Genomic DNA, 23,662 nt, shown 5'->3' on the forward strand with positions numbered 1-23,662 from the left:
GGGTGGTCCCTAAATTAAAGGCTCTGAATTAATAGTTTGATAATTATGATATACTGAAAAAATATTTTATTCATTTTACCAGTAAAATATTAACAAAGTAATAAAATAACTAATGTACCATAAAACTTAAAAAAAAACAGTGCAGCAAACTGATGCAAAACATTATCACTACAAAGCTCTAATCACTATACATCATGATATCACAAAATGTATGCATCACAATATATAGTGTATGATTTTTCATACTTCAGATAAACTAAGATCAACAACTTTGATATACTTAAACAGAATTAAGTTAAAAAGTTATATATATTTAATTATACCATTGAGCGTAATTAATGAGTGCCATTATCAGCCAGTAATGCACTGTAACCGAAGCTCTCCATGGATTACTCCGCCACATACAGGTAAACTAGCAACGATGCAGCGCTTACAAGCCAAACAGTACAGCTACAAACAGAGCAGCAATGGAACTATTTTAGCTTGTGCAGTTTTAGTGCATATTTTCTCGTCATCTTTAACTCAAAATGTTTTAATAAACAGCGATAATGTAACTTTGGTACTCGAGTGTATTATTACTTAAATAACTCTTAATTAACACTTTTGTATTAATGCATTATATTAATGCAATACATCCTTTTTCTCTTTACTCTTCCAGAAAATATATTCTATTTCCTTTTTACTCTTTTTTTTCTCATGCAAATGATAGATTGTTTTCCTGAACAGTTGAAATCATGGTCAGTTTTGTGTTTTTTTTTTTTTTTCCGTATTTCTTTTTCCCAAGCCCTCAAGCACATTTCAGCAGCTATCCCTGGATCTGGGGATCAGTCTGGCCGACCCATTGAAAGCATTTGTTTTAATTGGCACTGTTGTTTTAGAGCCGTGTCCCAGTAGCCCCGTTCCGCCTCGCTTGAATTTACTGTACGCTCCCGTGTTTCGGGGCGGTGAAGAAAAACACCAGCTCTTGGCAGCGAGCGGGACCTGTCCGCGGCCCACGGTCAGGACTTATGGCCTGGGAAGGTGTCAGCGAGGCAGCGCGTCTCGAAACGGCTCCACCAGCTTCAAATCAAGACCAACTGGTATTGCTGGAGGCTGCGGATGATAATTTGTGTGAAGCAGCAGCAGTGATCTTTCTCGCCTGGTGACGAGGTTTACTTTACAGCGTACTCGTTGGAAACCATTACGCATAATAAAAAACAGTATCTGGGACTGGATCGGGATTTAAGGCCCGGTCCTCCGCTCCATTAATCACATTAAGAGTTTAGGAGGAGTTTCAAACACGCGGGATAGCGTCAGGATATGTGATCACTTCATGTGCGGAAGGCGAAGTTCTCGTCTTCTTCCCCCAGTCGAGGAACATGACTGAGTTCTTGGGAGTTTCCAGCAGATGTGATCCATTGCGGCTCTTTGACGTGGCGACGTTAGCAGCCGCTCGCGGAGGAATGAGTTATTGAAAGCTTTTCGTTTCAGAACGTAACGCGCCGCCGCCAACATAAACCATTTTTGGCGCAACGCGGCCCAGCGGCTGAACTAATAGCGCAGTAATCACAGGGCTGCGAGTTCAAATCCCAGGTGGGACCCGCTGCCGCTTTGACCTCCGCGGCTCGCCTGAGAAAACACCCCTGTGTAAAGGCATCAGTCTTTGGGAATATGAAATGTGTCTGTTGCCTTCGATAAACATGTCATGCGAATGATTAAATGCAAATGTGGGGATTCCGGGAAATTAAAGGCGAGGCTGTGTGGTCCGCTCACCGTGCTCTCTGCGTGTTTTGACAGCTCAATCTGGTCTTCCTGGTCGTGACCATGTACAAGATGGTGAAGCACTCCACCTCGGTGAAGCCGGACTCCAGCCGCCTGGAAAGCATCCGGTGAGTTCACTTCCCTTATGTTGTTTATTTATTTATTTATTTATTTATTTATTTTTAGTGGTGTCAAACAATTAAAAAAAGACTTCCAAAAGCATTAAATAATGGATATTTATATGTATGTAAGATTAGAACAATGGAATTATATTTATTACGAGTGAATGAATAATTGTATTCTGTAATTAATCATGGCTAAAAATGATTCATTACTGGTACACTGAAAAAAATGATGAGTAAAATTTCACAACTTTCTGCGTTTGCTTTTTTTAAGTAAATTTAAGTAACTTCAACTAAGTTTCAAGAATTAAAAGTTACATGGAGTAAATAAGTGAACTGAACTTCAGTCAGTCCATTCTTTTACATGTAATACATTCTTTTTAGTATACTATAGAATAAATAATGTATTACGTGTCATCCATGTGTTGAGCCAGTGTAATATGTGTATGTTTTAATTAAAAATATTTAAATTTCATGAATTATAATATATTATGTATCATTAATTATTTAAGTAATATTGTATATATTAAGTAATTGTAATAAGTTAATAATGTATGCAGAAGTTAAGTAAAGTTTACTAAAAGAAAGGATTGACTGAAGTTCAGTTCACTTATTTACTCTATGTAACATTTAAGTCTTGAAATCGAGTTGAAGTTACTTAAATTTATCTGAAATTAAATTTACTTTTAAAAAAAAAGCAAATGCAGAAAGTTAAAAACGTTTTAACGTAAATTTTCATTTTTTCATCATTTTTTCAGTGATATCTCCCCTCTGTTTTTGGGAAGGAGACATAAATCATGGTGTAGTGTTGAATTTTTGGCAAACAAAAAAGAGACTTTTTGTTTACTTTACCATTTACAGTATTATCACAGTATCTCAAGGTAGTTTTTTATAGTTGTTTTTTTTTTATTAGAATCTTCTAATGTGCTGAATAAAGGTTTAATGGAGAGCTTTAGGAAGAAAGGAAACAAGCACACAGAGGGAACCAGATAAAAGAGCAGTAGAAGAGTGAGAGTTAGTTATGAGATTTAATCTTTAAATATTTATATATGTTTAGGCATAAATAAAAAAGTAATCTACATTTACTTTACAGTAACTCTACAGTAGTGTCATTGCAGTGTTTACAGTGCTAAATGAAAATGCTGAAATGCTCAAATTAACATTAATTAATGTAAAAGTTTCCAGATTAATCGCATGATTCGTTTATAATTTTTTTATTTTTACTTGCCTACTTTTCTGTCCACAAAATTAGTCAACCCCCTTTATTCAAACGCATATTTAGGAGCGTTTTTTTTTTTTTTTTTTGCACATAATTTGTCATATTTATCCCGCTGCTCCTTGATTGCCATCTTAATTGCTTTAACTGGCGACGTTCCGTGCGGTCACGCTTTACGCCGAACCTCTACAAACGTAATAATTACGATGTGACAATTACTTCATATTAACTCAGATTAGTTTTATGGAAATGGATGTGTAATTTGTCAAAAGTGTGCCGGACAGCGTTCCCGGTCAAAGGCTGAGGACGGGCTAAAGGCCGAGTCCGAGTCAAATGTTAGCAAAGCGGCTAATTCGGCTTCACGGCTATAATTAGGAAAGCCATTAACCTCTGCGCGGAGTAGTTAAGCCGACTCGGCCGGGTTTAGCATCACGCGGGGGCGTCGCAGACCCTTGTAAACACTGTCCTTGAAAAGTGTGAACATATTTCAGACGTGTGGACCCTTAACGGCGCTGTAGGAACGGAGACGTTTTATTGGACGATCCTGGTGGTCAGAACTGCCTTCAAACTGACTGACTGACCGGCCGGGCCGGGCCGGGTAACAGGAGACGGACGCAACAGTAAACCCTGCTCATGTCATGAAGCTGCAGCAGCAGGCCACCATCCATCCTTTCTAGAAAACGTGTCATCTGATCCATACCAAGAGTTCCGGGAATCTCTGGAGAGAGAAAGAGAGAGAGAGAGAGAGAAATAATAAAGAGAGAGAAAGAGAGAGAGAGAGAGAAACTGCAGCCGCCAGACTCTGAGTGGAGAGAAGTGAAGTTCTGTCATGTAGAAAAGCTCTCTGGGTATTGTGATCAGATTTCCGAGCTCAGTTCAGAGTCAATCTGTGTGTCTGTGTTATTTATGGTCTTTCTCGAGGCGTTTAGCTAGCGCGCTAATAAAACACGGAGAGCAGCGTGATCGCAGAGCCAGAGCAGGTCTTCCTGCTGCCAATTTATGGCAATAAATTTCCATTCTTCTGCATTTATTCTGCAACCTAGACAAGATTTATTCATTCTCTTTATTCCATGCCGTTCTTTTTTTCATTATTATTATTATTATTATATAACATTTTCTTTTTATAGCATTTTGCTAACAAATATATAGAGCATTCTGCCTTGTAACACTGCTTATCAAAAATACCTTGCAGTTGAAAAAAAGAGAAAGAAAAAAAAAAACTTTTTAATCAAAGAAACAATGCAAATGCTGTGTTGATGTGTTGATATAAAACAGTTGTTTGTTGGTTTAGTATTTCCACTAATGACTCATTTTCTGTTGATTAATCCATCATTTATTTTATTGGTTGCTTCCATAATTTCTTTGATTGATTTCTCCAGTTAAATTAAATCATTTATATTTTGACCAAAAAAAAAAAAAAAGATTTACAAATAATTAAAATGTATTTCCCACAAAAAGAAATATGCTTAAAAATGTATTTACAGCTGATATAAAATTATTTGATAACTTAGATATCTCAATAAAGCCCAAAGTGCACAAATATACTGTACATAGTCAGGTAGATTAATGTATACATTGTTACGGAATAAAAAGGTTTCAGAGGAGAAACATGACTTGAGATCTCTATCTTTCTTTGTGCCCCTGACCATGAAGGGCTGTATTGTCGATGGGATTCAAACCTATGATCTTCTGTCTCTCAACAAGCAGGCGCTTAAACAGTTATGCCGTTCTATTGCTGTGAAAATATGTTAATATTCTTGTTCAAGAAAGTGTAAATGATCATTTGAAAGTTTTTTTTTTCTGTTTTAACAGATTGACACTTTTCTTTTACAAAAATTGGTTTAAACAGCTGAAATAGATGTTCTTTAATAGGCTAATTGTTAGCTGGGGGATGCACCTAAGTAAACAAAGATTAAAAAAAAAAGTTTATTTCAAAGTCAAGCTAGTGCCGGATGTTAATTCTCTCCTGAAAACTGTTTATTTGGGTGAGTAAAGTGCTTCCATTTAATTACAGTAAACTTAGATTTCCAATATTTTGTCTAAGGGTGAGCTTTCAGTGAAGTTTCTCCAGCACTAAGGCTGGGTGCAGCAGCATTAGCATTAGCCGCTAACAGGACGTAAATGCCACCTGATAGAGCTAGACTCTTTGAGATTCCTGCTCAGTTGGGGTAAAAAGATGTGTTAGAGCAGTGTGTGTGTGTGTGTGTGCGTTGGTGTGTATTGTATGTGGTGCATTGTATGTAAAGTGTGTTAATAACAGTAAGTGTGTGTTTCTCTCAGGTCCTGGGTGCTGGGTGCGTTTGCGCTGCTGTGTCTTCTGGGACTGACGTGGTCTTTCGGATTGTTCTTCCTGAACGAGTCGTCCATGATGGCCTACCTCTTCACCATCTTCAACACCCTGCAGGGAATGTTCATCTTTATCTTCCACTGTCTCCTGCAGAAGAAGGTAAACACGCCCCCAGCTCTCCTCACTGTGAGAACGCAGCAGGTCTGATTGTTAATGTGTAGTTTGGACGGATTTGGACATTTCTCAAATATTTGCCATATTTGACTCATATAGAATTCTCACAGCTTGCCTTTAACAGGGTATATATTTACCTACATTTAATAGTGATATATTTTTTATATTTTTTTTATAAATATTTGGTTCAGGTAATATTGTTTAGTGTACATCTTCAAGTGTCACAGGGGAATAATGTAAAACATCAAATCAATTGTCAATCAACTGTCAAATAGTGGTTAACATGTGGTTGGTGTGGTGCAGTGGATAACACCACTACTTGCCAGTGAGCTATTACATCATGTGGAGGACTGGGGTTAAATTCCCGGTCATTGGGCAAAACTCTTAACACTACATTGCCACACCTTTGTAATCTAATCAAATCAAATTTGTCCCATACATTGTCATACATTGTAGGAAATAGCAATAAAATGTAACATTAAAGGTTAAAAGATGGATAAAAAGAGAAACAATAGTGAATTAAAAAGTAAATTTACTGTTAATAAATACACACGTAAGTATACGAATAAAAATACACTAACAAATATAGCGAGCTAAGAGATATACACAGATAGAAATAAAATCAAATAAATTAAATCCTAAATAAATAAAAAAACTGTATAAGGGAAAAGATATATATGATTTAAAAAAATTATATCGTAAAAGATCTAAAAAAAATGTATAGTGCTAAAACACATGTTAAGATAAAAATATAAGATACAGTAAATACAAAAAAATATATAGAGACTGAAAATGTTTAGAAAAAATTACAAATAAAAAAATATAGAACGTTGAGATAAAAATACAAGATAAATACAATGTCTAACAATGCTTAAAATATAAAAGCACAAATAAAAATGCATAATATGGACAAAAGTGTTTAGACTGAATGAATAAGAAATGATAATTCCATGATAAGTCCATCATATCTCATATTTCACCATATTCATACATGGCTTCAATTTAGTTCAGTACGATTTTCACTATTTTTTATTAATCAGAAAGTCCAACCATGTCCATCACCATTATCAGATGTACTAAAATTTCTGTTGTTTTTTTTTTTTAGAAGAAGAAATTTAAAGCAAGACCAACCGCAGCTATACGTTCTTACCAGTAGCTGTTCATATCATATACAGATACAGTATATATTTATTCTACGTCTCTCAGGCTGTATATTGAGTCATTTCTCTTTGGTCCAGCTTGTGAATTGTTGGCAGCAGCTGGTTTTATCGAGAGAGGCTCAGCGGTCGTGTAAAAGCTGCGTTTGAACGAGAGAGAGTACAGTTACGAGTCCCGTTTCAATACTATTTATAACAGAGCCTCTCCACTCAACTCCAGCTCTTCACTCAGGAGTACGTCTCACTGCCGTTACTCACGAGGAAACGCACCACAGAGCATGTTTTAATATCATAAGATCATGTACATTATAAATAACACTCAACCATCAGTAACTTAGATTTAACCCACTCCTGAGAATAACTGTAATTAATTGTAATTAGTTGTAATCTTGGTTTCTTTAATATAAACCTATCCACCTATCCAATGTTGTTTTTTCCTGAATAAAGACTTATTTTTATGTATTTTTTTATAAGAAACATATGTTCACCCTTTGTGTAGCAATACGCTAATTTTCATCCTCTACTTTTAACCCATTCATGGCTGTGTGCAGTTTTGTTTCAAATCCTGGTTTTACCCTGAACGTCTTCACCCAACACACCTGATCCAACTAATTAGCCAAATAAGAAACCACTAAAATGTACAGGTCATGGAGTTGAGAATCACGGTATTAGATATTTCAAATCGTTTTTGATTGGCCAATACTGGCTGTGCAACTCTAAAATTCATTGAATTGCGCTCATTTTTATTAGTTTGAAGTTATACTGCCCTATCGTACATCCTGCACAAGGCGTGTCACGATGCTCATTGCTATCTTACACCCTGTCAACAGTCTATTTTCACGTCTTGTGACTGTGATATATATTTTAACACATATATATATATATATATATTATAAGCACAGCTTATAATGTAGTATGATTACAAGTCATAATGCTTAATAAACATGGCTATAATGGGTTATGCATTTTTATAAATATGTATAGCCATGTTTATTATGCCTCATGAATGCATTATAATATGTTATGAATGTGGTTATAGAGTCTAATAGAGGTGACATTTATAGAAAGTGTTACCATATATGTTTATATATATATATATATATATATATATATATATATATATATATATATATATATATATATATATATATATATATATATACATGAGTGTCTAGTCCCGGTAGAGAAGTCCTCCCAGTAGAATAGAAAACACAAACCTATTAGCGCCATACTTAGTGCTAGTAGTGTGAGCTGGATTAATATAATCTAATTCTTGCATATTAGAGTAAATAAATATATAAATATTGGGCCAGTATGTCTCACCTTTCAATATGTAATGCAAAAAAAAAAATCTAAAAATCTAAAAATGTCCAGATGTAAAGCAAGTTAGTAGCATGATATATATGATATGAATTTGCCTTACTTGACATTTCAAATCCTTCCAAAAAATGTATGTATATAATATGTTGTGCAGTCCTAGTCCATATCCAGGTCTGATTAAGACTCGTACCACTCGTTGCGCTTCTTCTTTTTTTATGCAGATCCTCCGGGGTGGGCGGGGCCCTGCTGCTAATGCAGTTAAATGATCGCTGCAGTCCGGGGGGGGGCTGTTTTCTGGCTTTATTGTTTATTTATCTAATTAAATTAAGTTGCAATCAAGCTTATGGCTGGTGATTAGCTGTCGTGATTGGGGAAATAGCATTAGCCTCTGGGGACTATTAGCGAGTCGCTTACACATAATGATCTTGCGCTAACTTCAGCGATGCGTGGGGCCGCCGCCACACTTTTTAAAGACAATTCCGCTCCAGCTCCGTCGATCAGGTTGATCTTTGATGCGCACTTCTGGGTTATTTACCAGACAGCACGAATAAAAAGGAACGTGACATTACTGAGACTGGCGCGGTGCCTGTGGTGATGTGTAAATAAGCCCAGATCCGCCCGGGGGGGAGACTTTACGTCACCATTACTCAGTGTTATTCTTTCCTCTGTTTAATGTTTCAATTCATCAATGGTGTCAAAACAAGTGTTTGGCTGTCTGCTCCATTAGCTGTGGCCTCTCGAGGGTGAAATGAGTCTTTTTTTTTTGTTGATGCGGGTGCTGATATTATTTTGCTACTGCAGAAAGAAAAGAAGAAATAAGAAGCACCCTCTGGTCGTCAATATCTGGGTCGATATCAATATAACATTCCTTTTGTGTCGTAGTTCATAGCTGTTTCAGTTTTTATACAAACACTGTGTAACACTATGTATTTCAGATTTTTTTTTTTTAAGATTTATTCTGAATAAACAAATTATTGCATTATTTAAAAAGGGTACGAGTAAAACAAGGTTTTGGATTAAGGTTAAGTTTAGGATTATGGTTTAAAATTAAGAAAATAATTAAAAAAATATATTGAAGTATTGAGGTTAGAGGTGGGGTTAGGATTACAGCTATGAAATTAAATTAATGTTATCAAAATACATCTTTGTTCTCTTACAATTGCCAGTGTTTTATTAATTAAACGTTCAAAATCATTAATGTTTTTACAAATATGATTAATTATAATTGTAGCCTAAAAATACATTCATTTTTGTTTTTTAGATCTTGCATTGTTTGTTCTTTTTTATTTTTTGTTCTATATAAACACATAACATTATTAAAACCTTCGCTTTTAAGATGTTTAGGCATTTCATTTAATCATTTATCCACCCTGTCATCTTTTATTAAATTATAACAATTTTATTTTCAAGGAACTGAAGACATATGTAGCATGTTCAGCAATTAATAATACTATTTCTTTGGTATTATATTGTCTTATATATAATATTAATTATATTGTTTTATATTATATAAAAAAATTCAAATGAAAATCCAAGTTGGTTGAGTTTTGTGTTAAGATTTAGCTGAATTTTAAAGGGTTAAATTAATGACTTTACGTTTTGAAATAAGGGTTAGAGCTGATATTTTGTTCCCAAAGTTCGCACTGAATTCGGCAAACGCTCCTTTATGCATTCTGCACCTGCTGCCTGGAATTCATTGCAGAGTACTCTGAAACTGAAGGAACTTATTTCCCTTAGAACATTTAGAAATTTTGTAAGAAACCTGGAATCAGCCTCTTATTGTTTCTGTTCATGTTTTGTGTGAAGGTCCTGTTATTCAATCATGTTGACCTATCCAGACTGTATATTGTACATTACTGTTTGATTCCTTATTGTTTGATTCTTTGTTTTATGGCTTAACTGTGAACTGTCTGTTTTAAATGTTGAAACTGATGTTTAGGCTGCTGTCTTGGCCAGGCTTCCCTTGAAAAAGAGATCATTGTGTCTCAATGGGACCGATCTGGTTAAATAAAGGCTAAATAAAAAAAATAAATAAAAAAAGTCGGGGCTAAAGTTAAGGGTTACGGTTAAGTTGTGAACAATCTATGAACTCTAGGTTATGCACATTTTCTTCAAATTCATCAGATTTTTACTATAATTGATGCTATATGACAAGAATTCAATTTTTGGGGGAAACTTTGGCTGGAAAAATATGATTTATGTGTAGTCACAAGTTGTTAAAATAAAATAAATATAAGATAAAATAAAATAAAATAAGAATTAAATAAATAAATATAAATATCAAGTTAAATACACAAAGTATACTAAATAAAATATAAAGCAGAGTAGAAAAGTAGCAACAAAATGAAATCCAGAGTGCAAATTTTCTATAGCAGCTTAGATGTTTATGAATGAAGAGCAGTAACATGATAAAGTGTCTCGGTGTTGTTTAAATATGTGAGTGTCAGTTTAGTTTGTTTGCTAGGTGGAGTTTAAGACCACCTTCAGCTATTGCACAAAAGCTATTGGAATGAAGTCTGAAGGCTTATGAACAATAAATCTGATCAATAGTCAAAAAACAAAACAATATTGCCTCATTTGAAAGGAATGAAACACCAAAAGGCACAGTATTCTAATAATAATAAAAGTATTTATCAGAATAATGTCTCTTTCTGTGTCTCGCTTGGCTATTGGTTCTCAGAAAGAGACCCTAAAAAATAAACATCAGCATCAACAGCAGCAGCAGAACAATAATCATGTTCAGTAGTCAGTGTCAGAATTGCTGGCCATTATCATGAAGCCCTGTCATAACCACTTGTTTCTAGCATCCCATAATATCTCACAATGTCCCACAGTGTCCCGAAACATAACAGCAAGCCATTGTTGTCTCAAACGAACGAACGCCGTGCAATCAAACGACCGGGGATCATTCTCCTACGTGAGGCCGTCATCACATCACCAGAATACAGACGTGCGATTTGTCTCCACAGGTACGAAAAGAGTACAGCAAGTGTTTCCGGCAGTCTCAGTGCTGCGGCGGTCTCCCATCCGAGGGGTCTCACAGCACCGGCAAAGCGTCCACCTCCCGCTCCACCGCGCGCTACTCCTCCGCCACTCAGGTGACACATTTCACACCCCATCACTTCCCGGCCTGAACTGTTAAATCCAGAGCCATTAGTGTCGTTTTGCAGTACAGTCAATTTGCATTGCATCATTTTTTTTCCCCCCAGTGTAATTACACAACTGTACAATTAATAACATTGATTATGAACAACACTGAATTACATTTGCATGCCATTTACATCCTGTGTTGCTGGCTTTGCTTCTGCACCTCTGATTTTTTTTCTTTCTCCAGTTGATGTGAGGTGCAAAAATCCTAAACGAAGGTGACAAACTAATTGATGCTTTACACCAAATAAAGATAACACGTTTATGATGAATTTAAATAGAAAAAAAAAGTGTCTGCTCTAATTTATCTATTTATTTATTTATCATGCTGCAGATTTTCACATCTCTCTCAACTCCAGCCTGTGGTGAAAGACAAAATGAGAGCATTAGAGTAAGAGATAATAAAAGCCAAGGACTATGTTTTTTTTTTTTTTTTCTTTTTTTTAAGGTTAAGGCTAGGATTAAGTTTCTAACAAAATATATGTATAGTTAAGCTTGCATTACAGTTGGCTACAGTTATGGATAAATTATTAGGCTTAAAGTTAGGACTATATTATAGGGTTAAATATTCCTTTTGGGTTGGGTTAATCTTAGTAGAGTTTGAAATAAATTAAGGCCCATAGATAAGTGTTAAGTGTTAAGATTAAGTTTAAAGTTAGACCAAAGGTACAGATTAAGTTAAGGTTTTGTGTTAAGGTCTAGTCAAATGTTAGGATTAAAATGATGACGTAGCATTTTGAAATGAGGTTAAAACTGAGAGAAGTGTAAAATTTAGGGCTAAAGGTAAGGGTTAAGGTGAGGTTTTAGGTTGAGGTTAAGTTTAGAGTTGAGGTTAAAGTAAGGACCAAGTTTAGGGTTAGGTTTAGGGTTTGAGTTGAGGTTCAGGTTAAAGATAGGGGTTGAGTTATGACCACGTTTAGGGTTAGGTTTAGGGTTTGAGTTGAGGTTCAGGTTAAAGATAGGGGTTGAGTTATGACCAAGTTTAGGGTTAGGTTTAGGGTTTGAGTTGAGGTTCAGGTTAAAGATAGGGGTTGAGTTATGACCACGTTTAGGGTTAGGTTTAGGGTTTGAGTTGAGGTTCAGGTTAAAGATAGGGGTTGAGTTATGACCAAGTTTAGGGTTAGGTTTAGGGTTTGAGTTGAGGTTCAGGTTAAAGATAGGGGTTGAGTTATGACCAAGTTTAGGGTTAGATTTAGGGTTTGAGTTGAGGTTCAGGTTAAAGTTAAGGGTTGAGTTATGACCGAGTTTAGGGTTATTTTATAGGTTGGGTTTAGGTTAAGGCTAGAAGGTTTTGTGTTGGGATTAAGAGTAAACTGAACCTGGATTAAGGTTTAGTTTAGGTTTGTGATTAATTATAAAATTAGAGATGAATTTGGGGCCATAGCTAAATTGGAAGTTAAGGTTTTGAGTTGAGCTTGGATTTTTGACCATAGTTAAGTGTAATTTTTAGATGATTTGTAAAGGGTAAGGTTTTTTTGTTAAAGTTAGGAACATGGATAAGGGTTAGAATAAGGTTTTGGATTGAGGTTAAATTAAGGATTATGGTTTTAAAAGAAAAGTTATGATTAGCGGAAGGGTTGGGATTAGCGCTATAAAATGAAATTAATATATTTATGATTGTTATAACGTTCAAATTCTATTGAAACTGAATGCAAAGTAATCATCTACCAAACATCTACATCAAGACCAAAAACACATCACACATCTTCTCGCACTGTGTTTTATTAATTTATTAATTGAATGTTTAAAATCCTCAATTTCTTTCCTAAAGATGACATGCTTTCCTTTTTATAATAACTGTATCTTAAAAAAAATCCATTCATTTGTATTTTTAATGTTTGTTCTGGTTTTAGCCGGGTTTGTCTTCTCAAATATTGATGTTATTATGACTGTATTAAAAGGCATTACGATGTATTATGAATGCAGCTTAATGCAGTGATTTTGTGCTTCAGCAAATACCTGATTTAATAAAGGGTGATGAACAAACACGCACAGAGTGGAGGAGAGTATTAAACAGAGATCAGGCAGAATAAAAAAAAAACATTCTGGGTCTTCATTTGACAGAAGATGTTAATACACCTTTTGGTACCACTTTAAAATAAGACTACCTTTATAAAGGGTTTATAAATGGTTGAGTTTATTAATGGTCACTAATTAGGTTGTAAATGCCTTAAAAATAATTAATAATCATTTATAACACATACGTAGAAATGTACATAGACCTGTTGTTTGCCAAATAGTGACCCCACAGCAACATAACTAATTATTAATGATTTTAATGAATAACATTTTTTAAGGCATTTACAACCTAATTATTAACCATTAATAAACTAATTGTAAACCATTTATTAACCCTTTATAAAGGTAGTCTTATTTTAAAGTGGTACCCATCTTTTAATACAGTTTTAAGGCTGATTTTATACACTTATATGCCAGTGATAGCTGTATGTAAGCTGATTATGAATTGTCACCTGAAACCTGCTGAAACCTGTATAAGCTGTGAGGTCTTATCTTTATGAGTGAGTTTGGTATTTGGCTACGTATTTGGCTACGCACTAGACTTTGAAATTTTGGAAAGGAAATTGAGTGTATTTCTCTTTATTTCTCTCTTTATTTGTTGGTGCTGATGATTTATTTACTCAATGCTTTTACTCACTCGCATACAGTATATACCTGTAAATTGTTTCAGCCAACAGCAACGGCTCATACACAGAGTTGGTTGAAAATATATAAATATATGTCAGGTAGTTGCAGCAAGGAGACATGAAAGGAACTGACAGAGACTATAGGAACAAACAAGGAGCAGCCAGACAGATGTAGAACATGCACAAGTACGGACAACCACGTTAGAAACAAAGGAAACAGGAAACACCTGGGAGAGGTAACAAGAGGGTGGAGCTATGGATGACAATGGACAGAGCAGTGCAGTAGGTGGTAATGATCGTAACCAGCTGCATCTGGCTAGGATTGTCCATGTGAATTGTCCAGGCACAGGTTCAGTGTAGGAAACTTACACACATATCCCACAGGTCACTGACTAGAACTGTCCGTGTGAACACTACACTCAGGTTCAGTTTAGTATTCCTTATCTTCAATTGGACATGGCACAAGTCATGGGACGCAATACCATTGTGGTTTTGGACTGAACCACACCATTGGGGATGCCTATTTTTTTTTTTTAATCTCTTACACTTGGGTGTATTTCTCCTCTTTTTTTGTTGGCGCTGATTATTTTTTCCAGGCTAAACTCCAATCACCTCTAGCCCAATTCTGTTCTGAAAACACCCAAATTCCCCAACTATTTTCTTATCAGCTTCTTCCTGGTTGAGGCACAAAGCAGCAATGCCCCCTCGACACTGCACCAGTCCATCACAAACCCCCAAAATTTCTCCCTAACGCAATTTCTCATTGCGATTAGACCCGATTTGACTCCATAACTGGAATTTGCTTATTGGTGCCAAACGGTGAAATCTCAGTGTGCTGTTTAAATGGCGTTGGTAGCAGCTGTTATGATGAGCATGACTGCGGTTAGTGGGTTGCCAGCGACAGTAAATCAATTGTGAAAGTAGGATTTATTTCCCCGCGCAAGTTAAACGAACTGCCCAGGAACGGCACCGTTAGCGCTTCACAGCTGCAGTTTCCTTGCTGCAGTTAATTAGCAGCCGCATCATTTTCCAAACCGATGTGATAAAGTTCCGCGTCAAACCTCGGATTCTGCCCAATATAGCCCAGCGTGTTTCGCGTTACAGTGCGTTATTAATATATTCTCATCCTCCGTAATGACACTATAAAGCGGATATTGTTATTGCTTTTTCGCTAAAGTAGCTCTTCTAGCAATTACTTCTCAACAAATATGTTAATAAGGAAGTGTCACGCTAGGAATATCATCCATAAATATGAATATGATTTTTTGTAATTCCTCCTGTGTAGCCGGCTCGCTGGCTGAGCTGAGGACTGTAATGATAGATGCTACCTTCCGCTGCATGGCAGATTATTAGCATGTGCTTCTTTCTGCATGCTGTGTGTGTGTTTGAGTGAGTGCTGCTAGCTAACGGCATATACGTGTGCGTGTGTGTGTGTGTGTGCTGCTGCAGAGCCGCATCAGGAGGATGTGGAACGACACAGTGAGGAAACAGTCCGAGTCGTCCTTCATCTCTGGGGACATCAACAGCACGTCCACGCTAAACCAAGGTGAGGCCCACACGCTACTGCATACAGCAAGACAAACCAAAGATAATGTGTGGGTGTGAGAGTCTCTGTGGGTGTGTGTGTCTGTGTGTGTGTGTGTGAGAGAGAGAGGCCTTTTTTCTCTGCTTGGCTGCTCTTTCTTATCAGGATAATATTTTTATCTCTCTAACCCATTTTATATATCTTTGCATTTGAAGTTTGTTTTTTTTATGGCATAAAGGTCAATTGTGAATCCAGTTCCTGAGTAAATATATAAAACATATTAATATTTTTAAACAATTTATCCATCAGTGTCGTACCTCAATTCGCTAGCAGCATGTGACCTCATTTGCTCTCCTGTATATTGCAAAAAAAAAAAAAATCTGAATAAAAATAAATCTTTTATAATTTACTTGTATTTACAGTGTACTGTACTGACAGTTATGTTAATATCAAAGCACACCTTTATACAGCAAAAACATATATCTTTTAAAACATATCTGCATAAAAGAAAACGAAAACAAAAAACTATGGAAAAAATATATAATTATTTTTTTGTAAATATACTTGTTTTTGATAAAAAAAATTCCACAAAAAAAAACAGTAATACAAAACGAACTTCAATTTATTTTACTTCCACCCCATCCTTCACCCTCACATGTCTCCCACACATGCATAAGTAATGAAATGATGGAAAGAAATAGAAATATATATACATATATACATTATAGTGTTAATAATTTCAATAAGACCAGTACGATGCAAGTGCTGGGTCTCTAATAATCTGAAGTCATTTTTTTACCCAAATACTGTAAAAAATCATTATGAAAAATAGCAAATAAACATAGAAATATGTTATTATATATTGTGTGATATATTGTAGTTGCTATATGGAGATTGGTGTAGTATTAAAATGGTTAGTTTCAAAATAAACCCATCCCCTGGTCCACACAAGCCTGTTTTAAACAGTTTTTTGTGATGTGTGTGAATCAACACACTCACACATAGTATATACATGTACATCTTCTGAGTCTACAGCAACGGTCCATGCACACTGGAGTTACAGAGTGCAATATAAATTGACATATAAAAACTCTGATAGGCTCTGATTGGCTCTGATTGGCAAGCATATGTTGAAACCTTATACATATACATATACATTTTCCTATATTTAGAGTGTATGCTGTTACTGTCATGCAGAAACCACGAAAACATTTCATACATATATCGCTTCAAGTAAAAAAATAAAAATAAAAAAATCTTAATTTTCCAATTGAAATCAATGTAAAAAATGTATTTATTCCATGTAATTTTGGAGCATTTTAATTGGTTCATTTATCTCATAATTCTGGAACAATATAAAGAACAACTAATAGATTTACATTATGTCGGATGACAAATGGTAAAAATTAACACAGACAGTATAACAGGCATAACTTGTTAAAATAAAAACCAATACTACAATAAATACAACAAATATTATAATATTATTAACAAATTATTATACATAATGTGATTCTGACAGTTGTTTATATTTTTTTTACATTGTTTTTTTTTCTTATTTTTATGATAAATTGACCAATAGAAATACTCCCTATTCTTTTTTTAATATAGATTTATATCTACATTTAAAGCTATATATATATGTATATTTTTAATACATTTTATAAGGTATTCTAAGCTTTTACCCACATCTCTCCTTGAGGAAGGCTATTATTTCCCATTTTTATTCAACACATAGTTTATCTAATCAGACGGTCAGAGAGGTTCAGCACCTAAACCTGTGTCTTTTCACCATATTAATAACTGATTACTCATAAATATTGATTGTATTTATTGATACTTATACTATACTCATATATTTAAAAGTATACCCTATATATATATACTGTATATATATATATATATATATATATATATATATATTAATCCTAGTCAAAGAATTTACTGTATTTTTCTTTTAATGTTAAATCTCCATTCAAACCCTGTTTAGTTCAATTCTACTCTTAATCCCTGTCTAAGAAACTGACTCTATACTGTCAAAACCACACTGACAACTGGATTCAATCACTTTTTACACCAATATTCTGGGTATCTGCGCTGTACAGCCCTGCATGTGTGTGATCAGTAGTAGACACTTGAATTTATGAGTTAATGCATTAGTAATGAATGTGTGCTGGCCTGGGATTGTTCCAGTAATCACAATTCTGTTATCTGATCATCTGCAGACTGATGTTCATTTCTGTCCAAGAGCAGCATAAATCAGAAGTATAAAGCTCAGTTTTTGATTTTATTATTATTTTAAGGCACAGGCTTCTGAGAAATGTTTTTTTCTACATATCACCTCTTAAGCTTTACTGAGTCAAAACATGTCGGAAAGCGTGAACAGCTCAAACACATCAGCAAACAGCGGAGATAAAAATCAGGGTCTGATCAGGCTGACGTTCACAGCACTGTTCGCTGTTCTCCCACTGGAAAAGCCCCGCTACCACCTGTCAGATTTTAAAAATGGACTGATCAATTATTTAGACTGAGCAAGAGTGTTGCTGATGAGAAGATGATGTTCAACTCTGCACGACCCCCCGTCTCTACCAGAGCTTCCGAGTCACACGCTCGACCTAAAAACAGCCCACCAGGTATCTCACGCGCTGCGCTAATAGAACGGAAAAGTTTAAGAGGCAATTTTTAAGAAGTTCCAGGTGATGTGAGATCTTAAATCTGCTTCTTTTAGAGAGGTTATGAATGTTTCTATAATTGCTCCCCCAATCAGGAATTTGCGAGGTGTTTGCGAGGTGTTTGCGAGCTGTTCGAAGCACAAAGAAAAGAGGACTGGGTCTGTGTGTGTGGTAATGTCACGAGGCTGAGAATAAAGCTGTAAAGGGAGTTTTGCAGTTTTTATTGAAATATAATAGAAAAATATATAATACTATTGAAAAGTTACTTTATTTCACTTTAAAATGTGAATTTCGTATATTATATAGATGTTTTACACACAGAGTGATCTATTTTAAGCATTTATTTCTTTTATTGTTGATGATTATGGCTTACAGCCAATGAAAACCCAAAAATCAGTAACTCATAAAATCAGAATCTAATATAAAACCAATTGGTACTTTTGGCAGTATGGGCAGCAGTGTGTCAAGTCCTGCTGGAAAATGAAATCCACATCTCCAAAAAAGTTGTCAGCAGAGGGATTGGCGACTTGATATAACAAAGTGGATCAACACCAGCAGATGATGCACATGCCTCTCCAAACCATCACTGATCATCAGTAAATTTTACATTTCATTTGTAAATCAAGGGAACAGAGTCTGGAGGAAGAGTGGAGAGACACACAGTCCAAACTGCTTGAGGTCTAGTGTGAAGTTTCCACCAATCAGTGATGGTTTGGAGAGACATGTCATCTGTTGGTGTTGATCCACTGTGTTTTATTATCAAGTCTAAAGTCAGTGCAGTTTTGTTTTCCTAGAAAATCTTACAGCACTTCATGCTTCCCTCTGCTGCTGATAACTTTTATGGAGATGCGGATTTCATTTTCCAGCAGGACTTGGCACACTGCCCACACTGCAGAAAGTACCAATTGGTCTTATATATTATATTGTAATTTTCTGACACATAGAAATAAATGCTTAAAATAGATCACTCTGTGTGTAAAACATCTATATAATATATGAGTTTCACATTTTGAACTGAATTACTGAAAAAAAGTAACTTTTCAGTGTTATTCTAATTTACATTAAAAAAAAAAGAACAACCAAAAAAGCACAACGCTAATGAACACTCCTTCTGATTGGCCACTGAGCACTCAATATCGACCTCTTAGGAAATCATATCACTCTCATTTTTATTACACCAAACTGGAGTCCACTGAGTTTTCAGCATTGTTTACTGTTTGCTAATTAATGCTAATTAACAGGTAGGCTTCATTAGCCAACAGTAGCAGCCATCTGTCAAACTTTATCGAGCAGCAGTGACTTATTCATAAATAAAAAAAAAGAGTTTTACACTGATGATGTGAGTGGAAAATAGAAAACAAGCAAACAAATAGTACAAATTACTAATTAAATGGCCTGAATCAGAACAAAAATATTCATTTATTTCACTGTGGAACTATAAACAATGTTAAAAACACTGGGTTTACATCCAATCTTTACAATCTGTACACTGACAAGCCAAAAAGTCGTGATGGTGGAGGTGTTACAGTACCTCAGGGAGCAGCTCAGAAACACCCACACCTGTATGAGCGAGGCCTGATTGGTAGTGGGCGCAGATGGATGGATGACATTCAATTTCTGATATTATGCAAAAAATGTAACATTCCTCGATCCACAGGAATATCACGTTTATTTTGAGAATACATCATAAAAGTGGACAGCAGTGCAGTGGATGGTAATGATGGTAACCAGCAGTGTCTGGCTAGAACTGTCCATGCGAACAGCCAAGCAACTCATCAAAAATCAGTCACATGCACATGTAATACAGGAAACCCCCACAGACATATCACACAAGTTAGCTTCCATGAACTACACAATGCTAGTTCCTGTCATATGATATTTGGCATGTCAGTGTATATACAAATTAAGCTGCAAAAAAAGGCCCATTTTTAATGATGGGACAAAAATGTATACGTTTACATATCTTTACTGTTATATTTAAACCTTGGATCTCCAAAAGTACAACTTTACAGCGAATAGAAGACCTTGTTTATTTATTACAAGACATTTTTGAGCATTTTTATTAGTCAGTTCATCATACAATTCCAAAAAATTGGAAAATGTGAAAGGCTTAGAGTAACTGTGACACTATATCAATCAAGACACAGTCACAATCTCTAATTACCATATTTTGCAGACTATAAGGCGCACTGTACTATAAGGTGCACTATCAATCAACGTCTGCTTTATGGTCTATTTTTATACATAAGGTGCACCAAATTATAAGGTGCATTTTAAATAGTTCAGTAGTAGAAAACAAAGTCATTGCACATATTTCTCTCCTGAAAACTGTTTATTTGTGTAAATAAAGTGCTTCCGTTTATTTACAGTAACCATAGATTTCCAATATATTCAACAGCACAGTTAGCAGGAGCGCTTAGCGCTAGTGAATGCTGCCCGACAGCGCTACACTGAGGAACCCTGAGTGTTCCAGTAACCAGGACGCTATCAGCTAGCGGTTTATCCCACGTAGCTTGTTTTAAAATGGTTAGTTCTGATATACTCACCTCTGAACGGTGAAAGAGCTAGCGTTGTGGTTAGCAGCTTATGCTAATACTGTTCCAGCAGTGTTATCCAGGGTTAGCAGCAGGCTACAGGCAGATACTACATACCTCTGAATGGCAAAAAAAATAGTGCTTAGTGCAGTTAGCGGCTAATGCTAATGCTGCTTCAGCCTTGGTGCTGGAGAAACTTCAATGAAACTCCTATATAATTCTGTACTTCAGAATACTCCGTAATACCTGACTGGAAAAAAAATATATACATAAGATGCAATGTATTATAACGTGCACTGACAATTTTTGGTAAAATGTAAGGATTTTAAGTGCACCTGCAAAAAAAAAAAAAAATACAGTACAATTTCTAAAGGCCAGCCTATTCCAAATGAAAAATATATTTACATTTTTGGCGTTAAACGTTAATTCTGTGATATATGTATAATGTAATATTGTACAAATATTGTATTCTACTGTACACTATTAAAATAGTGGGATTTTGGGGAATTTTTAAGCTCTGCAAGGCTCGTCCAATATGCAAAAGATTTATGGGATTTTAAAAGGCTGAAAATGGTCATGCAAAATTAAATAATGACTTGTTATGGGGCATAAATCCAAAACTTATAAACAAATTGCGAATAAAATACATGACAGAGTGTATAAATGGGTCGTGTTTAAATTGTAGATTTTTCAGTCACAGCAGCAAAACAATGGAAACCAGAAGTATTTATTAATAACAATGCATAAATACATACAGAAAATATATAAATATGAAAATAAGTAGAAAAACACTATTTAACACTATTTAAAAGAACAATGATGTATAGTAGTCCCTGTTGAAAATATAAGAATATTGCAATATAAATGTTGCAATATAATTTATAGTCTACATAGTTTTATATTAGTCTTTATATGCACAAGTCTGGGGGTTGAATTTGACTTTTTATTGATTGTATCCCTGCATTCTTATAAAAGCCCAGGCCAGGAACGGCTGCAATTGGCAGCGTTTGTGAGTTGAGCTGAGCCAGTAGCCTTTTAATAATGTTTAAAGCCGTAACAAATGTAGCAATAATGCTCACATTTATCATAGTCGCTCAGACAGCTGCGCTGCTATTGGCTCGGGCTGGGATCGGGCCTCGGAGCCATTCTGCTCGACCGCTGCCGTTCTTTTATAGAGGACATGTTTTCTCAATAGCAGGTGTTTATCACTGTGAGTGTGTGAGGCGCAGGAACACGGTCATCATCGTCCGCAGTCCATTTACTCTACTTACTCCAACAACTTCAGCACAGTCCCATTACAGACCTGCATATCTGCTCGTCTGAGGGTCACACACCTGACATATTTACACCAATTTGCTCAGAAAAAGACAGTTTTACAGTAAATGCAGTAAAAATACAGTGTAAACAGCAGCCTGAGCTGTCAGTGTGTGGGAGGTTCTGTAAATGATAAGGATAGAAAGCAGCAAATTCACAATGATTGTGAACAATTCAGGGCTCTGTGGATGAACATTGACGTGTGTATCTATATATACACACAAAGATCAGACACAACATTAAGACCACCCTCTTGTTTCTATACCTATTATCTGTTTTTTTTTTTTTTTTTTTTTTTTTGTAGGACACTTTGTAGTTCTACTGTTATTACAGTCTGCAGATATGTAATATGTTTCTCTATATATTTTATTATCCTACCTTCACCCTGTTCTACAGAATTTTTTATGTGGTCCGCCACCTAATGACTTGTAAAATATCTGACCCGTGGCCAAACTTAACTGCTGACCCCTGCCATAGAAAATGACCAGCACATGCTGGAAAGCAACAGATTTAGAGTTTCTATGTCTGACTTTACTTTATCTACAAGATGTTTCAGCTGTAGGTAGGAGTGTCTAATAGAGTGGAGGAAAGTAAGTGTTTAAGAACTCCAGCAGCACTGCTGCACCTGATCCATTCACTGTACCAGCACAACACACACTAACACCTCATACACCACCACCATGCTAATCAGTAAATAAATGACCCACCATCCAAATAATAATAATAGCTGCTCTGTGGTGGTTTTGTGGGGGATTGCTTGTCCATAGAGAAACAGGGTGAAAGGAGGAGGTGGTCATAATGTTATGCTTGATCTGTGTGTGTGTGTGTGTGTGTGTGTGTATCCATTTATCCTCTAGTCATCGTTTTATTCAGGGTAGATCAAATATAGTCCTGCTTTATAATTAGACTCTGGCAGGAAAACACTTCTGAATTGCAGTTTAATCCTGTCTGGGGGAAAAATAAATAAATAAATAAAAAAGGTGTGTGTGTGTGTGTGTGTGTGTGTGTGTATAGACACGTACAGTATGTGTGGGTGGGTGGGTAGGCACTTTTCTATTGCTATCTAAGAATTCCACCTCTTATTTTTAATTCCTTCTCTTTTTCCCCCCTCCTCCCACTTTTTCCTCCTTCCCTTTCTCTTCTTCTCCTCTTTTCTCCTCCTCTTTTCTCCCTCCTGCAGGAATGACTGGCAACTATCTGTTAACTAACCCCCTCCTCCGAGCTCACGACACTAATAACCCCTATAATAACCTGCTGGCTGAGACCATCGTGTGTAACACGCCCTCCCCGCCCGTCTTCCACTCACCAGGTGCCCCACGCTCTCCTCCTCTCTCTGCATGGAGAAGAAGAATGTGATGCTGCGTGTGTGTGTGTGTGTGTGTGTGTGTGTGTAGGCGTGTGTGTGTGTAGGTGTGTGTGTGTAAGCGTGTGTGTGTGTGAGAGAGAGACAGTGTGTAGGGAGTCTGGGTGGGTTTATATGTGGTTTCCTGGTTCTGTGAGGTTGGAGGAAAGCTAGTGTTTGTGCAGCTGAACTGTACCAGCTTTTTAATTTATTTATTTTATATTGAGTTGTTTTGGGTTTTTCTGTGTTATTTATGGATCATGAACAGCAGTGCAGGTTCTGTTGCATCACTTCTACATTTCCTTCTTCCTCTTCCTCCTCTTCCTCTCTTTCCCTCCTTTGAAGTTTATCTTAAGAGTCTGTGTAGAATTTTTACTTCAAAGAAGTTGAGCTGCGTGGACTTTTCTATTGCATTCAATTATAACCTAATACACAGCACATTAGCCTGTGTTAAATCAACACCAGTA

At 35.8% G+C, this 23,662-nt stretch overlaps 1 protein-coding gene across 6 annotated transcripts in view; it reads left to right on the forward strand.

Annotated features, from left to right (window-relative positions):
- Positions 1-23,662, forward strand: part of LOC103021546 (adhesion G protein-coupled receptor L2) — a 263,996-nt gene that overhangs the window by 220,440 nt on the left and 19,894 nt on the right. For 4 of the 6 annotated variants that reach the window (XM_022678108.2, XM_049482922.1, XM_049482923.1 and 1 more), the window contains 5 exons: positions 1,777-1,868; positions 5,359-5,524; positions 10,986-11,114; positions 15,258-15,354; positions 23,034-23,162. In XM_022678108.2, the coding sequence (XP_022533829.2) occupies positions 1,777-1,868; positions 5,359-5,524; positions 10,986-11,114; positions 15,258-15,354; positions 23,034-23,162 (613 nt within the window). The remainder of the gene's footprint in view (positions 1-1,776; positions 1,869-5,358; positions 5,525-10,985; positions 11,115-15,257; positions 15,355-23,033; positions 23,163-23,662) is intronic. The other 2 variants (XM_022678118.2, XM_022678117.2) reach the window with 1 other exon arrangement.

The sequence above is a fragment of the Astyanax mexicanus genome, chromosome 8 (genome assembly GCF_023375975.1).
Source record: "Astyanax mexicanus isolate ESR-SI-001 chromosome 8, AstMex3_surface, whole genome shotgun sequence".
Classification (NCBI taxonomy): domain Eukaryota; kingdom Metazoa; phylum Chordata; class Actinopteri; order Characiformes; family Acestrorhamphidae; genus Astyanax; species Astyanax mexicanus.